General features: G+C 48.0%; 1 protein-coding gene across 1 annotated transcript; it reads right to left on the bottom strand.

Annotated features, from left to right (window-relative positions):
* Nucleotides 1-182: 182 nt before the first annotated feature.
* Nucleotides 183-14,176, bottom strand: LOC311308366 (rho family-interacting cell polarization regulator 1-like; the record flags this gene model as incomplete). Its single annotated transcript, XM_084437326.1, has 16 exons — nt 14,037-14,176; nt 10,516-10,603; nt 10,156-10,290; nt 9,911-9,989; nt 8,254-8,277; nt 8,085-8,138; nt 7,750-7,899; nt 7,095-7,158; nt 6,908-6,951; nt 6,695-6,820; nt 3,842-3,990; nt 3,561-3,669; nt 1,816-2,505; nt 1,336-1,574; nt 498-609; nt 183-347 (listed from the first exon to the last, which is right to left on the bottom strand). Coding segments are annotated over exons 3-16 (2,097 nt in total), but the record flags the coding sequence as incomplete, so codon positions are not given.
* Between the last annotated feature and the right edge of the window lie 1,974 nt (nt 14,177-16,150).

The following is a 16,150-nucleotide window of genomic DNA, read 5'->3' as shown; positions in this document are numbered from 1 at the left end:
CTCTCACCATGCTCCTGTTTGGAAGGATCCGTCTCTGTGATCTCCTCCTCCTCCTCTTCATCTTTCTCCCTCTGGGTCTCCTTCTCTTCTTCCATGTTCTCCTGTTCCTCTTTCTTGTCCTTCTCTTCCATGTCCTGTTCCTCCGTCTTGTCCTTCTCCTCCTCTTTCTCCTCCTCTTCCCGCTCCTCCTTCTTGTCCTTCTCCTCCTCTTTCTCCTCCTCTTTCTCCTCCTCTTCCCACTCGTCCTTCTTGTCCTTCTCCTCCTCTTCCCGCTCCTCCTCCTTGTCCTCCTCTTTCTGCTCCTCTTCCTCCTCATCTTGCCAGGTGGCCTCCTCCCCCGTGTTCTCCTGTGGAAACATTGTTCAACAGCTCTCATCACCATTCACTCGGATGGTTGGCAGTATTATTGCATATTGTGTTTACATCACTGCTGTTTAGGGCACACACAACTCTGAGGTATATGTACAGGATGCTCCGATTCTGATCAAGGTCAGTACCTGTGGTTGGGAGCTGCAGTCGTCTTCATCTGGAGGGGCACAGTCACAGTTCCGGAACCCCTCAGGGGCCTCCATAAAGATTTCCATCTCCTCCTCCCCTTCACACTCCTGGCTGCTGGGAGAAGAGAGGGATGAAACCATGCCACAATCTGACACATCATGCCCTGAGCTTCTAATGCTATTCCATTGTTGCTTCTATTCATTTTTTTTTTTTTTTTTTTTTTAATTATTTATGTTAATGTTTTTCTATGTAAAGTGTCTTTGAATACTTTGGAAAATACTATACAAATAAAATGCATTCCACCTTCTAAACACTTGGTGGCAGTATGAGTTGATGTTGAAGAGACACTCCTCAAGTCCACCATTCTCTATCCTTTTCGCTGAAGTACACACTAGATAAGAATCTTTTGTGCTAATAGGAAGTTCATGTAGGTGGGTGGACGGGTTTCCATACTTGCCTGAAAGTAAATTTTTTACTTGCCCCTAAACAAATTGTTTTATTTAGTAGCAGTTATCAAATAGCAAAGACTTAAGTTGATCGTCATGTTTAATCTTTATTTAGAAAAGCTAAATAGCTTAGCCCTCTTAGCTGCCATGCAAGCGAGATGCTGTGGGGTCTTGTCATGGCAGTCCAATGATGTTTTTCTGTAGCTTGAAGTGAAAAACAACCTGCCTTGCTCTCAAACTTTAAGCAAACTAAACTAATTACATTTATTTTTCTACTTCAGTAGCTTGATTTACTAGCCGGATGTGGCGTTTTACTTGCCCTGGGCAGTCGGACATTCCTTATTGTTGGACCTGGACATACAAGGAAAAGGGATGAGAAGGAAATTCTGACCTCTCAGCATAGTCTGTGCTCTCTTCTTCCTTTTTCAACTCCTCCTCCTCTTTCAGCTCCTCCTCCTCCTCCTCTTTCAACTCCTCCTCCTCCTCTTCCTCCTCTTCTCCATCCTCTTTCATCTGCTTCTCCTCCTCCCCCTCTTCATCATCCAGATCAGAGCAGTTGAGGAAGTCGAAACTCTCAAGGGCAGTTTCAATATCCTGACTGAAACTGGACGAACGACTGTGAGAACGACCCTGTGGGAGAGACAAAGACTGCAGTGAATACACTCTACAGCACTCCTAAAACACACACACACACACACAAATACAACACACAAAACAACGTGCACACGCACATGCGCGCGCGCGCGCGCACACACACACACACACACACACACACACACACACACACACACACACACACACACACACACACACACACACACACACACACACACACACACACACACACACACACACACACACACACACACACCTTCAGTGTCTCTTCAGGTAGCCTTAGTCCTTGTCCCAGCTCTTGAGGCTGAGTAGATTGATGTCTTTGATTGTCCTTTTTGGAAGATTGCTCTTCCCTTAGCCCCTCTCCCAGTGCACTGTCAGCGGACCTGGCCTCTACTCCAGCTCCAGGCTTCTGGGCCTGCAGCACTGGGGCCTGGGCCATGCCACCTGGGTTCTCTGGGTCTGCCCTATAGCCTCCTGGTGCACCACACTCAGGCAAGTCCCAGGCTTCAGATTTCTGTCCAGAACAGGAGGCCTCAGGGTGTGATTGGCTTAGGGGCTCTTGGGTTCGGGACAAATCAGGGGATTGAGCCAAAGGCCTTCCAGTCACAGTAGAGTCTATGCTAGTGTCATCAATGTGGCTGAGAGACCGTGAACACTGTAGATGGCCATTAGGCACATCCCACTTCACAGAGTCCACCTCACCCAGGCCCTCTGTGGCATCAGGCTCGTCCTCCTCCTGATTGGACGAGAGTGAGGGAGTGGAGGCACTTGATTGGCGAGGGTTAAAGGAGATCTGGATGGTGGGTGTGGTCTGCAGCGTGGGCATGGCCATCATCCTGTGTGCGTGGTGTGCCATGGCCGGGCTGGATGAGTCATCAGAGGATTCTGAGGAGTTGGACCAGACAGTTCCGTTCTCCAGCTCCCCCTGTCTCTTCAACAGAGACTGGGGATGAAGAGGGATGGAGACAGAGGGAGGAGGGGAGGAAGACGGGAGATTAGATGTTTGGAATCGGGATTATTGAACATTCTGTAAATTTTAACGAGACACACCTATTCCTAATAAGGGGGGAAGGGGTCTGTAATGAGGACAGAAACCTCTTCACTAAGCTCTCCTTCACAGCACAACAACAACTAACAACACAACCAGACATAACTACTAACAGCAACTACTAAGTGACAAGACACAGGTCTAAACCACAGGTTTACATATGACCCCCCCACCCCCCCCCCCCCACCCCAACAGAACTCCACCTCACTCTCTCTGTAGACTACTACCACACACACACACACACACACACACACACACATACACACACAGCATTAAGTCTACATCTGCACTCTCACACACCAGCGGTGAGCGGGGAAATCTGAGCGCTGTGCCGGTGACGTCACTGTGAGAGGGCGAGCGCCTGTCGGCCCACGTGTCACGCAACACGTCCACCATCGACCAGCGCTGTAGGGCTCCGCTCCGTGGCGAGCTCTTCAACGCGTTGAGGAAGAGGAGGGTGAAATTGGGACCACTACTCAACCACTATCAAACAGCTACAGGGTCCACAACTATTCTCGTACACGCTGTTGCTCACACTCCCTCTCCTCACCTCGCACTCCTCACTCACACTTCTCCTACCACCGCAAATGCCACACGCACCTCTCCTCAAACTCTCACACACACTTCTCTTGGCCTCACAAACGGCATACACACCCCTCCTAACACCCTCGCATGCTCGACACACACCTCTCCTAACACTCTCGCACACGCCACTGCTAGCTCTACACACACAGCAGACAGGGAGCAGCTGAAACAGAACAAGCCAGTGAAATCAAACTAACAATAGCGGCCAACGGGAATCAATAGCAAACAATGAAAACATATTGACTTTGACACAGTATCTAACTGCACCTGAGGTACCAAGGAGGGGGTTGGGGAATGGGTGTGGCCGGGGGGGGGGGGGTCAGTAGCTGTGCAGACATTGGACAGTCCACTGTCATTTGACTCACATAGAACACCTGCTCTCGCATAGAGGGTGTGTCCGGAGGGCTCTGATTGGATAAGAATCGCTTGGAGACTGTGCTGGAGGATGATGTCTGGTCATCTTTATCAAACGGACTGAGAGAGGAGAGGGATGAGAGGAGAGGGGGATGAAAGGATATTTATATTACAAAACTGGTCATCTCTATGCAAATGAAAAGGTTTTATTTTATTAAAGGGAGGAGGGTGTAGGATAGAGAGATGATGTAGGGAGAACATAAGGAAAGACGGAAAGAGGGATGAGACTGACCTCCAAGTGACCTCCAAGTTCAGTTTGACAGTTCCGAGGTCATTGATATCCACGGCAACCGTCTGGGGCAGCGGGCAGAACAGGTCGAGCGTCTCACAGGAGACACTTCCAACCACCACGTGATTGGCTAGGCTCTTCAGCTCTGTCACCTTGACAACCACAGACCAATCACAAAATCACACAGAGGGAGATGCAGGGGCCATGCATGCAAAGTGATGGCTGTTATGTTAGTATCTAGCAGACAATGATGGTAACAGAGTCAGACAGTAAAAGACAACTCAGTAGCTACAATATACTCAGCACAGCAGCACCTTATATTTATATTTGTTACAATATACATATCTACATTCTGTAAATGCACGTTAATACAGTATACATAACTATAATATATTTTATACATAATATACATGCCTATAATCTCTAGATGGATACATATTTGTCGATTTAACTCAATGTTACATTAATCTGTTCTTTCAGCTCATTCTTATATATATTTTGAATTTGATCTTTTATATTTTTGTACCTTACGTTTACTCTACTACTACTTTTTAATTTTGTTTGTTGAGCACACTTAGGAAATAACATGAAACTATTTCACTGTGCATTGTACTACATTACAGTCATTTACTAGTACATGTACTAGTATGATGGTGCATGTGACAAATGAAACTTTGAACTTGAACAAAGTGCAGACAAACCAAGTAACTACAAACAGAATAGCACAGGTCTAGCATATACAGTACTATACTGATGCCCATGCGCCTCCTCCTCCTCCTCCTCCTCTCCCACGCGCCTCCTCCTCCTCCTCCTCCTCTCCCTAGACAAGCACACATACGCTGCTGCATCACAGCATCTAGATCTGGACTCCCACACACCAGCTGTAAATACATGCTTACATGTTTGTTTATGCATGCACTTGAGTTCCCTTCACTAACTCATCTAAGCTGCTGCACCAATAATGCAAGCAGCAAGCTACCATTGCCTCAGCCGCCACAGTGATATCTCTCCTCCCTCCCCCCTAGCGAGGTCCTCAACCTTGTTACATCTAGCCGCCCCACCAGCTGTTCTAGACCCTATCCCCTCCTCTCTCCTTCAGTCTGTTGCGCCTGAACCCCTTCCCTTCCTAACCCACCTCATCAACACATCTCTCGAATCAGGGTGTTTTCCCTCTGCGTTCAAGACTGCAAGTTACCCCCCTCTCGAAGAAACCTTCACTTGACCCCTCTGACGTCAAAAACTACACACCGGTTTCCCTTTCATCCTTTCTGTCAAAAAAAATGAACATACTCTCTTTAACCAGCTGTCTTTAACCTCCAGCATAACAACCTCCTGGACCCCCACCAGTCTGGGTTTAAGGTTGGCCACTTGACAGAGACGGCCCTCCTTGCAGTGACAAGAGTCACTCCATGCCGCGAGAGCAAACTCTCTCTCCTCTGTCCTGATACTGCTGGACCCGTCAGCAGCGGGCCGGTGGACCACCAGGTCCTTCTCTCCACCCTTGAGGAGAAAGGCGTCACAGGCTCTGCACTCTCCCCGTTTGCATCCTACCCTACCTGACGGGGGCGCTCCTACTAGGTGACATGGAGACATTCGCTCGCATGGCTTCTCCTACCATTGTTATGCCAGTGACACCCTGCTGGTTTTGTCATTTCCCCCCCTTCGACACAGAAGTGGAGGCATGCATTGCTATAATGTCTGGCTGACATATTGTGGAGTGGATGGTGACACACCACCTCAAGCTAAACCTGGACAAGACAGCTGCACCGGGACCTGGCCATCACCCTTGATGACACAGTGGTGACACCAACTCAGACTGCAAAGAATCTGGGTGTGACCCTGGACGACCAGCTGTTGTTCTTGGAACATTGCATTGCCTACATGCTCTTGCAGATTCCTGCTCTACAATATCAGGAGGATTCCTCACTGATGAAATGGCGCAGGTGGTCATCCAGGCCCTGGTCATCTCCCGCCTGGACTACTGCAACTCCCTCCTTGCTGGGGCCTCGGCGTCAGCCATTAAACCCCTGGAGCTTGTCCAGAAAGCTGCTGCTCACCTGGTGTTCAACCACCCCAAGCTCTCCCATACAACTTCCCTTCTCCATTTTCTACACTGGCTCCCTGTAGCAGCTCGCATCCAGTTTAAAACTCTACTACTGGTACTTATAACCAGCTCAGTGGCCTTGTGGTTAGAGTGTCCACCCTGAGACTGGGAGGTCGTGAGTTCGATCCCCGGCCGAGTCATACCAAAGACTATAAAAATGGCACCCATTGCCTCCCTGCTTGGTACTCAGCATCAAGGGTTGGAATTGGGGGGCTACATCACCAAATGATTCCCAAGCACGGCACCGCTGCTGCTCACCACTCCCCCAGGGGATGGGTCAAATGAGGAGAACAAATTTCACACACTCAGGTGTGAGACAATCATTGGGACTTTAACCTTAACCTTTAGCCTACAGGGCAATGAAAGGAACAGCTTCCTCCTACCTCCAGGCCATGGTCAAATCCTCCCCCGCCTGACCACTACACTCTGCTACCCCGAGGCGACTGGCTACCCCGTTGCTCCGAGGCCCCAGTGGTAGATCTGAGTGGGAGAATGAACTGCACACTGACATCAGGACAGCGGAGCAGCTTCCCATCTTTCGCCGCAGGCTCAAAACTCACCTCTTCAAGAAGTACTATCCTTTATCCCCGTGTATTCTCTGCAGCTTCTATTGGCCGTACTCAGGCTCTCCCGTGCCTCTTTTCTGCCACTTGGGCTTCAAAGTTGCAGACAAGGCTACTGATCCCACAAGTGCTGTTTTACACCACCTCTGTGGAACGTGCATGCAAGCGTTTTTTGGGAGGGCCTTTCACCTTGATTGACAACAGCTCCGTGATTAGGGGGAGGAAGACGTATTCCTCGCTGTCCCAGACCTGCCGGCCGCTGCTCTCCACGCGCCCCCGCAGTCTCCAGCGCTGACGGCCCGCACGCATCAGGACCTGTCGGGGCGACACGCACTTTAAGAGCCTGCTAGAGAGAGAGAGAGGGGGATTCTGGGATACGCGTATGTGCGTGAAGTTTCTCACCTCATACTGGTCTCCTGCACACAAGCGCGCAAAGCCAGCCAGACCTGCGAGATGGGAGGAGGACAGTTGAGGTTACAGCACCTCTCCTACAGGCTGGTGAGCAGAAGGAGAGGGGGAGCAAGGGAGGTGATGGAATGGAGGGGGAGGGAGTGGTGAGAAAGAGTGAGGCGGTGAGACAGTGACTCACCCTTCATCTTGATATGGAACTCTCCCATCTGTCCCTCCAGCTCGCTCTCTAAAGAACACATGTGCTGCAGGAAGAGAGAGAGAGAGAGAGAGAGAGAGAGAGAGAGAGAGAGAGAGAGAGAGAGAGAGGGCGGAGTTATTCATATCCATCATACCGTATGTGTTTTCTGTGTGGACGTCCTTCTGGTATTATATTTGGATACTTACCTCCTCATCTTCCTACAGAATCTTTAAGCAGTTAAACTCTATGGATAAGTGAATGAGTGACCATGCTCCATGACACCTCAACCCCTGGTGACCCTTAAACTCAGCCCTTAGTCCCCTCACTTCCACTGCTGTCTTAAACAGGTTATATGCTGTAGTGTACAGCAGGAGCGTTTGCATCATTAGCGTACTAGTAGGTGGCTAATGAGGTCTCTGTGTGTTCTCTGTAGCCTGTGTTAGCTTTACCTCTGTGTGTTCTCTATAGCCTGTGTTAGCTTTACCTCTGTATGTTCTCTGTAGCCTGTGTTAGCTTTACCTGTGTGTTCTCTGTAGCCTGTGTTAGCTTTACCTCTGTGTGTTCTCTGTAGCCTGTGTTAGCTTTACCTCTGTGTGTTCTCTGTAGCCTGTGTTAGCTTTACCTGTGTGTTCTCTGTAGCCTGTGTTAGCTTTACCTCTGTGTATTCTCTGTAGCCTCTGTTGGCCTCACTCAGGCTCTCCCGGGCCTCCTTGCTGCCGCTAGCAGAGTTGAAGGCCGCCACCATCTTGCTGGCGCCATCGCGCAACCGTCGCTGCATGCAGTACGCATCATACAACTCCTCCACCTGAAACACACACACACACACACCTGTGACCCTCAGCATACAAACTAATTGGATTGATTGAATTTACAATTTAAAAACCCATATACAACCAGCACAGCGGTACACACGCACACTGTTATTATCCAACTGTAGGGATCCCAGGATTAGCGGTGTGTTAAAACAGTCGAGTTGATTGGGATTCCTACCTTGCTGAGGTGGAACTCCAAGCGGCGCATGAATCTCTCGATGGCTTTGACTTGCTGCAATACACAAACGCAAGTAATTCAGGTCCCAACCACTAGGCTGGGCTACATTACATTCCCAAATGAAGACTTAACCTGAATAGATACTCAACTCACAGAGACTGAAACTCACCTTGTCCAGCTCGTAGAGAAATCCCTGCAGAGAGAGGGGAGCAGGTAACAGTTAACACAAAACCAATGGGAGTAGAGTAGGATAGAGTGGAATAGAACGGAATGGAATATAAATGTATTGTTCAGCCAAGACTTTAGCTTCACCTCAAACAGTTCCAAAACATCATCACACACAGAACATACAATACTACGCATTTCATTATACATGGTACCTGTAGCTCAGCCAGTCAAGTCATTTCAGATTGTTAGCAGTTGGGGTATCAGTCCAACACTGTATCACACCAACACAACTTGCTTCGCCCCCTGAGGCCTGCCCCCCTGTTGTGTGTAGCAGAAACCTGGCTGGTGATGGTGGGTCAGTCCTACTGGTCCGACTGGTTTGACTGGTGGCGTGAGGAAGACCTGGGTCCAAACTATTTGAAATAATTTAATGTTTACCTGAATCTTGTCTGGAGTGAGAAGTGGGTGGGGTTGGTATTTATAGGACCTGGTTTCATTGTGCCAGACAGAGAAGAACATCAAGCTCGTTGGCGAGTTGTAGTCTGTATGCCACTAGTCAGTCAGTCAGTCAGTCAGTCAGACAGACAGACATGACGCTTTGTGAGGAATGCGTAGTACACCGCGCGAGCACAGCACAGTAACGCTTCACGAATTTTCAGGTCACCAACAGGTGGACCGAAAAGTATAACGTGAAAATAAAGCATAAATCTGAAAATGAGAACTTCCACACAGCCAGCATAGATGGTGCATATCTTTTTGTTCAGGTGTCTGAGATGCAAGAGCTATGTGAATTACCCTGGCTCATCATATGGCTGGTTGCACCGTGGGCCTAATCCACGATTCTGCTACGATATGTTACAATGAATGTGATTTTTCTTCCCTCAATGTTCCCTGGGCCTAGCTTTCACGTTTTCAAATCAAAACCAAAAACTCCACAAATTATGGCAAATGATGCATTGATTACATCATTGATGCATGATACAAAGCTGATTGCTAATCTTTTGACATTTTTAGCCCCTCCTCCTTTCCCTCATGAGGTAACTAGACTACACGTACTACTTTGGATTGGTACATACCTGAACAAATATATATAGACATAGCTAAAGACTTTGGATTGGTTCTGCAACCAATCCAAACTCTCAAATTGTTTCCCCCCACTTTAAGCGACACAGTGAATGTAAATCTTCAGTCTCTAGTTGAGTGAAGTGTTTAAAGACGGACTTGTGAGTCTAGGGCTATTGTGTCCTGTGCTGTCTTTCTTCCCTTGAGAAGGGTGCTGTGGAAATATGCAGTGCTCCTTGTTGTTTCATCATCTGAAGGGACCAAAACAAGACAAACACAATCTCCTCTACGCAGATTCCTTTTGCACCAATGATGAATAAAGGTTTCTTGACATTGCTGGTGAAATTGTATCTGACCGCCCAGGTCAGAGAAACTCTGTCATTACATGTACTTAATCTCTCTCCGTGCACGTAAAAAAAAAGGAAAAAATGGTCTGTCCAAGTTCTCCTTTTTGAATTAAATTCTTCAACAATTTCACTTTCTTCCAGTGTTAATGTGCATTTTAATTTTGTGTTGTATGTTATGTGTTTATACGTATAGTATAATGTTGATGCTGTATGTTTTTGGACCCAGGAAGAGTAGCCTAATCAACTCACCAGACGGCCATTCCTCTTGCTCTCTCTGATCTGCTGGCCCAGACCGTCCAGCTCCAACTGATGGACCTGCAGGTAGGACCTGGGAACACAACAGGAATGGATCACTTCCTGTTTCCTGTTCCTGTTGACTACTAAAGCTGACTCTTCAGCCGCAACAACCACAGAACTTAACACTGCAGGTTCAAACGTGTGTGTGTGTGTGTGTGTGTGTGTGTGTGTGTGTGTGTTTGTGTGCGCGTACTCACTGCAGGCCTCTCCTCAGGGCAGCGTACACTTCATCCAGCCTCTCCGGCTGAGGGGATTTAGGGGGAGGGTTCTTGGTCGACCCTGTGAACATCCTGTTTCCTCTAGAGGGCGCTGTCCTTTGTAACCATAGAGTACTGTACAGACAGAGAAAAAGACACCACCATCAGAACGATATGCCCTGCTTGGCCTTTCCCCACCCTCGTCACAGAAGTATGTCACACCACAATGTCGTTGTGGAAGGGTGCCAGGCATCAGTATGTCTGATGTGTGTGTGATGTGTGTGTGTGTGTGTGTGTGTGTGTGTGTGTGTGTGTGTGTGTGTGTGTGTGTGTGTGTGTGTGAGCACGCACAAATCTCACCTGTAGGGTTGAGGATGACTGGGTCTACTGGAGCATGCTGGGGGATCTGAGCATGGCAGTGTGGCTTTAACAGACTGGAACCCACGTCCTGTAATGGATCACAAGGGGGGAGGGGGGGGGACATTAGGAGGCGCGCACACTCTCTTCTCTCAACCCTTCCTCTCCACTCCATGCCCTCCTCCGCCACGCCCCTCTCCAAGAATATATCCTCTTCCTCCTCTCCTCCTCTCTCCATGTCCGCTGATTCCAGACCCCTGGCTGAGGGGGAGAGGGAGGGAGGGAGGGAGCGGAGGAAGGAAAGTGGTGGAGCGGAGGAGTGGAGGACAAAGGCTGTAGCTTCCCCTTCCCACTTCCTCCCTCGGAGTTCCTCCATCATCCGTCAGACTGCTGCCCGGTGCCCAGAGCAGCTGGCATGGTGAGCAGCAGGCGGCGACCACACTGACCAAGCCAGACTAGCAGTGAGCCAACGCTCTCTCTCTCTCTCTCTCTCACTCCTTCTGCTTCCCGCTCTCCCTCCCTCCGTCACCTCCCCCTCTCCGTCACCTCCTCCTCCCACTCTGCATCCAATCCTGAATGCAGGAAGTCTCACTCTACGCAGGAAATTCTACAGCAAGGTTTGGTCCAGGAATATAAAACCATCTGTGTGTGTGTGTGATTGTGAGCAAGTAAAAAGTGCCACTCTTCCTGCTATTTAAACATGTCATGCATGTCTTGGATTGCAAGAAGTGTGTGTCACTGTTTCAAACACACTTCACTTCTTTGAGGTGAAGTATTCAACACCGAAGAATATCCAATAGCACAAACAAGACAAGTGACACGCTTGAGTCTCTATAGGGTCCATCCTGGAACGCCCAGGGGACAGGACAGCAGTGAGGACACATCTCTAGAGCTTCTCTTAGGCCTGGGGTCCAGCTGAAAATGAGCTAGTGACGAGAAGGATTACAATCTAAACCTTATCTCACGCAAGCCAAATCAGGGCTTACCCAAATGTTGTGTGAATGAGCTGAAGTGAGTCTTTATTTAACAGACCCTAAGCAGAAGCACACATCCAGCCAGAGCTCTCGAAAGACACAGCTTGCCATTAGCTGCCCAGATGGTGCTAGTGATCCCAATTAACAGGAAAGATTTATGTTTTCAATATGATGTGTCGTGTGTGAAAGGGCGCACGTGGATGCATGCGTGTGCGTGAGAGAGAAAGAGAGAGTAGAGAGACAAGACATCTACGTGGTCAGCATCATCTAAATATGTGACACATTGAACACTTCCACTATTGAACATGCCCCATGTCTCCTTCCCTGCTGTGGGGCTCTAGGTCTATGATGAACTCCCCAAGCCTCCAGTTAAATCACTAATCCTGACTGTGTGCTGAGAGGATTAGCCCGAGTTGCTCAAGGTTAAGGTACAGTATGGTGCTGGAGTTAAGGTATGGTGCTGGAGTTAAGGTATGGTGCTGGAGTTAAGGTATGGTACTAGAGTTAAGGTATGGTGCTAGAGTTAAGGTATGGTGCTGGAGTTAAGGTATGGTGCTGGAGTTAAGGTATGGTGCTAGAGTTAAGGTATGGTGCTGGAGTTAAGGTATGGTGCTAGAGTTATGGTATGGTACTAGAGTTAAGGTATGGTGCTAGAGTTAAGGTATGGTGCTAGAGTTAAGGTATGGTGCTAGAGTTAAGGTATGGTCCTGGAGTTAAGGTATGGTGCTGGAGTTAAGGTATGGTCCTGGAGTTAAGGTATGGTGCTAGAGTTAAGGTATGGTCCTGGAGTTAAGGTATGGTGCTGGAGTTAAGGTATGGTGCTGGAGTTAAGGTATGGTGCTAGAGTTAAGGTATGGTGGTAGAGTTAAGGTATGGTGCTGGAGTTAAGGTATGGTGCTAGAGTTAAGGTATGGTGCTAGAGTTAAGGTATGGTGCTAGAGTTAAGGTATGGTCCTGGAGTTAAGGTATGGTCCTGGAGTTAAGGTATGGTCCTGGAGTTAAGGTATGGTGCTAGAGACAAGGGTATGGAGCTAGCAAGAAGAATGATGTGGGCCAAACATGAACTGTTGGAGTCAGTCATAGTTTAATACACACACACACACACACACACGCACACGCACACACACACACACACGCACACACACACACGCACACACACACACACACACGCGCACACACACACACACACGCACACACACGCACACGCACACCTTATCCAGCATATCAGTCTCCATCCACTCACACAAATGATGTGCTGGGAACGACTTGTTTTCCCAATATGATTGGGGATGTTTGTGTGAGATGTCAATATGCATGTATATATATGTGTGTGTGTGTGTGTATGTATGTATGTATGTATGTATGTATGTATGTATGTATGTATGTATGTATGTATGTATGTATGTATGTATGTACCCTGTCCCTTTCATCTTGAGTGTTGGTGTGCAGCTGACGGGATCATTAACCCTCTCCCCAGGCTGCTGCAACACAAAGAGTAGATTGTAAGAATTACCCCTCGAGTTTCCATAGAGCTGTTCCCACACACACTCAGCAGGCCAGCGCGTGAGTACACACATGTACGCACGCACGCACACACACACACATAGACAGACGCATACACACACTGAAAGATGCACGCGCACACACACACACACACACACATATATATATATATAGATGCACACACATACACGCGCACACACACAAATCCATAGGCCTACAAGGCGCTTAACATCCGGTGCAATCTCAATATCAGCAGATTGACAGCTACTGTAGCCTACCATTCATTTTTTCCTGAAAGGAATAGGATTAGAGTTTGTGGTGAATAGATTAATTCACTTCATTATATCATGTCCAACTCTCTCCTAGTCCTAGAAAATGTAGTTACATTCTTGCCCTATCCATATCACGTGGGGTTCTTGGGGGACTGTTCCTCTTTAAAGCCCTTTAAATGGAGTTTCCAGAAGGGACCTCGGTGGAGAAAATGCTGAGAACAGATTGACAGACACCCACTGATGTGAATCTGTGAAAGCATGTTTGGATTAGAGATTAGGCTACGGGATTAGCCTCCAGTCGGAGACAGCTAACTACGTGGACGAAGCACTCACTATGATCGTGATTTCAAATCAAATCTGTGATGCTCTAGTCTAGGCCTAGCTACTACTCAGTAACGAGTAGCCTACCAAACATGAGCCTGACATCAATATCAGAAAGCCAGTTGGCTTTTTCCACTAATAATCTCACCAAAAGCACTAGTGGGCCTACTAGGATTTGAGACCACAGCGCAGCATGACAACTCTGCGCCCCCATCAAGCTGCTCAGAGCTCGAACACCCCTCACCCCCGTTAGCCCACATGATTTCACTACACATGATCTTACAGAAAAAGACACGTCCGACACAAAAACATCCACTCTGCTGTGTGTGCAGTCTGGTTTAACGGTCTTCAGACAGAGATAATGAAGACACAGCTACTTGTTATAGCCTACACAAATGACTCAGACACTGAAACAATGTATCCCTATTGGAAAGAAAAGGGAAACGATTCTTACAAGTTGCTGTTATGCGGGCTTCATTGCTCTAATCCGACGCTTGCTTCTTTCTTCGAACTCTCAAATCCAATGTCACGATGCTCTCTGTCTGGAGAATAAAAAAAAAAAGTATCCAATTTCACTCTGGGCGCTGTCCTCTTATCCTGGCTCGGAAGCCCAACTCTTTTTTCTCCTTCTGTCACACTGTCACTCTTTCTTCCTCTCCTCTTCCTCTCCTCTTCCTCTGCCCTGTTGCCTCTCCTCGCGACGCCACGGGGCGAAAACCCCTCCCGAAGAAAAAGGGGAGTGCCAGTCGGGTTAAAACGGAAAAAGCTTGTTTCGTTTATCATATATCCCGATTCCCGTTATATCCCGAGAATGGGGAGGAGGGTGAATAGGCGTTTTTCATAAACATCGGTGACGTATCAACACTCCGGTAGCCGAGGCCCCTCAACTCCCCAGACCAGCAGAAACTAGTCTCTCCTCTCTCCTCTCTGCAGGGTGGATGAGGGAGGGGGAATCTCGGGAACATTGTTTCAACATGTGATGTCGGCCTAGACTATGTGGATGGATGCGTGTGTGTTCTAGGCTATTTTCCTTTCCCACCTCATGCAGGTAACGGGAAGTTATATAACTGTTGGGAACGGGTGGGGGCGAGGGATCTCTGTGTGTGTGAGTGGTTATAGTTCGCTCTGTAGGCTAGGCTACTAAATTATTAATCATGATTCCGATTAATATACCCCCAGAGCATAAAGCAGGATGGCAAAGTTTCTGTGCTGTACTGTTTCCATGACAACCCAGCATGAGGCCTCTTAGTCCTAAATATAGAACTCTTTTCGTTTTCCTCAGAACTATGGTCACTGAGTCATTCAGGCACATCTCGGCCCTGGGGTGATCCTATTCTTAGGCCATAGGCCTATATTGTGATCTCATTCAAACGTGTTAAAAGATCACAAGTAGGCTACAGAATCCCCCACCATCCCATACAGTTTCCTTGTGAAATGAAGGCATCTCCACCCAGAAACTAGTCAACCAGGGAGAGACCCTGTCAGACCGGAGGAGCACTATCAGCCTGGTCTGGTACCAAAGGTCCATTAACCCCCAATATTGACCCTGGATCTCAGGGAATTCCTCTTTGGTCCAGTGGTAGGCTAGATGTTTGGGTTCCTGTGTGGAAGGCAGTGGTTAAATTCTCAAATAATACCGCAGACTCTCAGGATGGAGGTTTTGGGGATCAGCCTCTCTTTGGCGCCGCTGGAATTGAGAGGCTTATCCCAACCAGGCCAGGGCCAGCCTGGTAGTAGTGGAAGCTAGTCATGCCACTGAAATAGCTGTGAATTGAAATGAGATGAAATAATGTCTGATATATTAAGATAGGTCTTGTCGCCTGGACACATCAGTTCCAATGCTTCCAATGCTAATCCAGCACAATTGAGCGGCCGGGAGAGCCAGTTAGCTCATGAGCTCACAACAACTAGAAGCAGCTTCCATAACATTAGGCCTATAATGGTAGTGGTCAGTGGCTAAAGCACACTGATGATTCCTGTACCGTTAGCTATTTTGCTGCAATTGGTTCAACTTCTGTTTCTGGACAGCCTACCTGGACGCAACCTACAATCAGATTCAACTCACCGATACTATTTTGCAAGGGCAGTTGAACAAGTCTATTGTCGCCCAAGACGATTGGGATTGGTTTAAAGAAATACAGCGTTTTTTCGCCCCTATATCCCAGAATGATGCAGCCAGACCTCTCTCCAATGCTGTCACAGCGCTAAAACCAAGTGTGGCCCGGCCCAGTTGACCTCACCGGTAGGATGTGTTCAGTTCCCACCTGTTTGCCGTTTCATATAGGCTACTAGGCTACTACTACTACTACTAAATAATAATATTTGGAATTTAATAAGGGCCTTTCTCAAAAATTCATATGCCCCTCTCTGAAATCTGATAATAATGATCACATCTTGACCATTCTGAAGTCCTGACATTCATCATTGTTTCATTTCATGAATAAAAGTCAGTCACCACAGAAACATACCACATGAAAGCTGTTTAATAACAATGAATCACATACCCATCAACCAGTATTTAAAAAGCAGATAAACACAGCTATGGAGGCTGGAAAAACATGGCTGTAA

The sequence above is a fragment of the Borostomias antarcticus genome (assembly GCF_949987555.1).
Source record: "Borostomias antarcticus genome assembly, chromosome: 4".
Classification (NCBI taxonomy): Eukaryota; Metazoa; Chordata; class Actinopteri; order Stomiiformes; family Stomiidae; genus Borostomias; species Borostomias antarcticus.
This window is presented reverse-complemented; position numbering and strand designations above follow the sequence as displayed.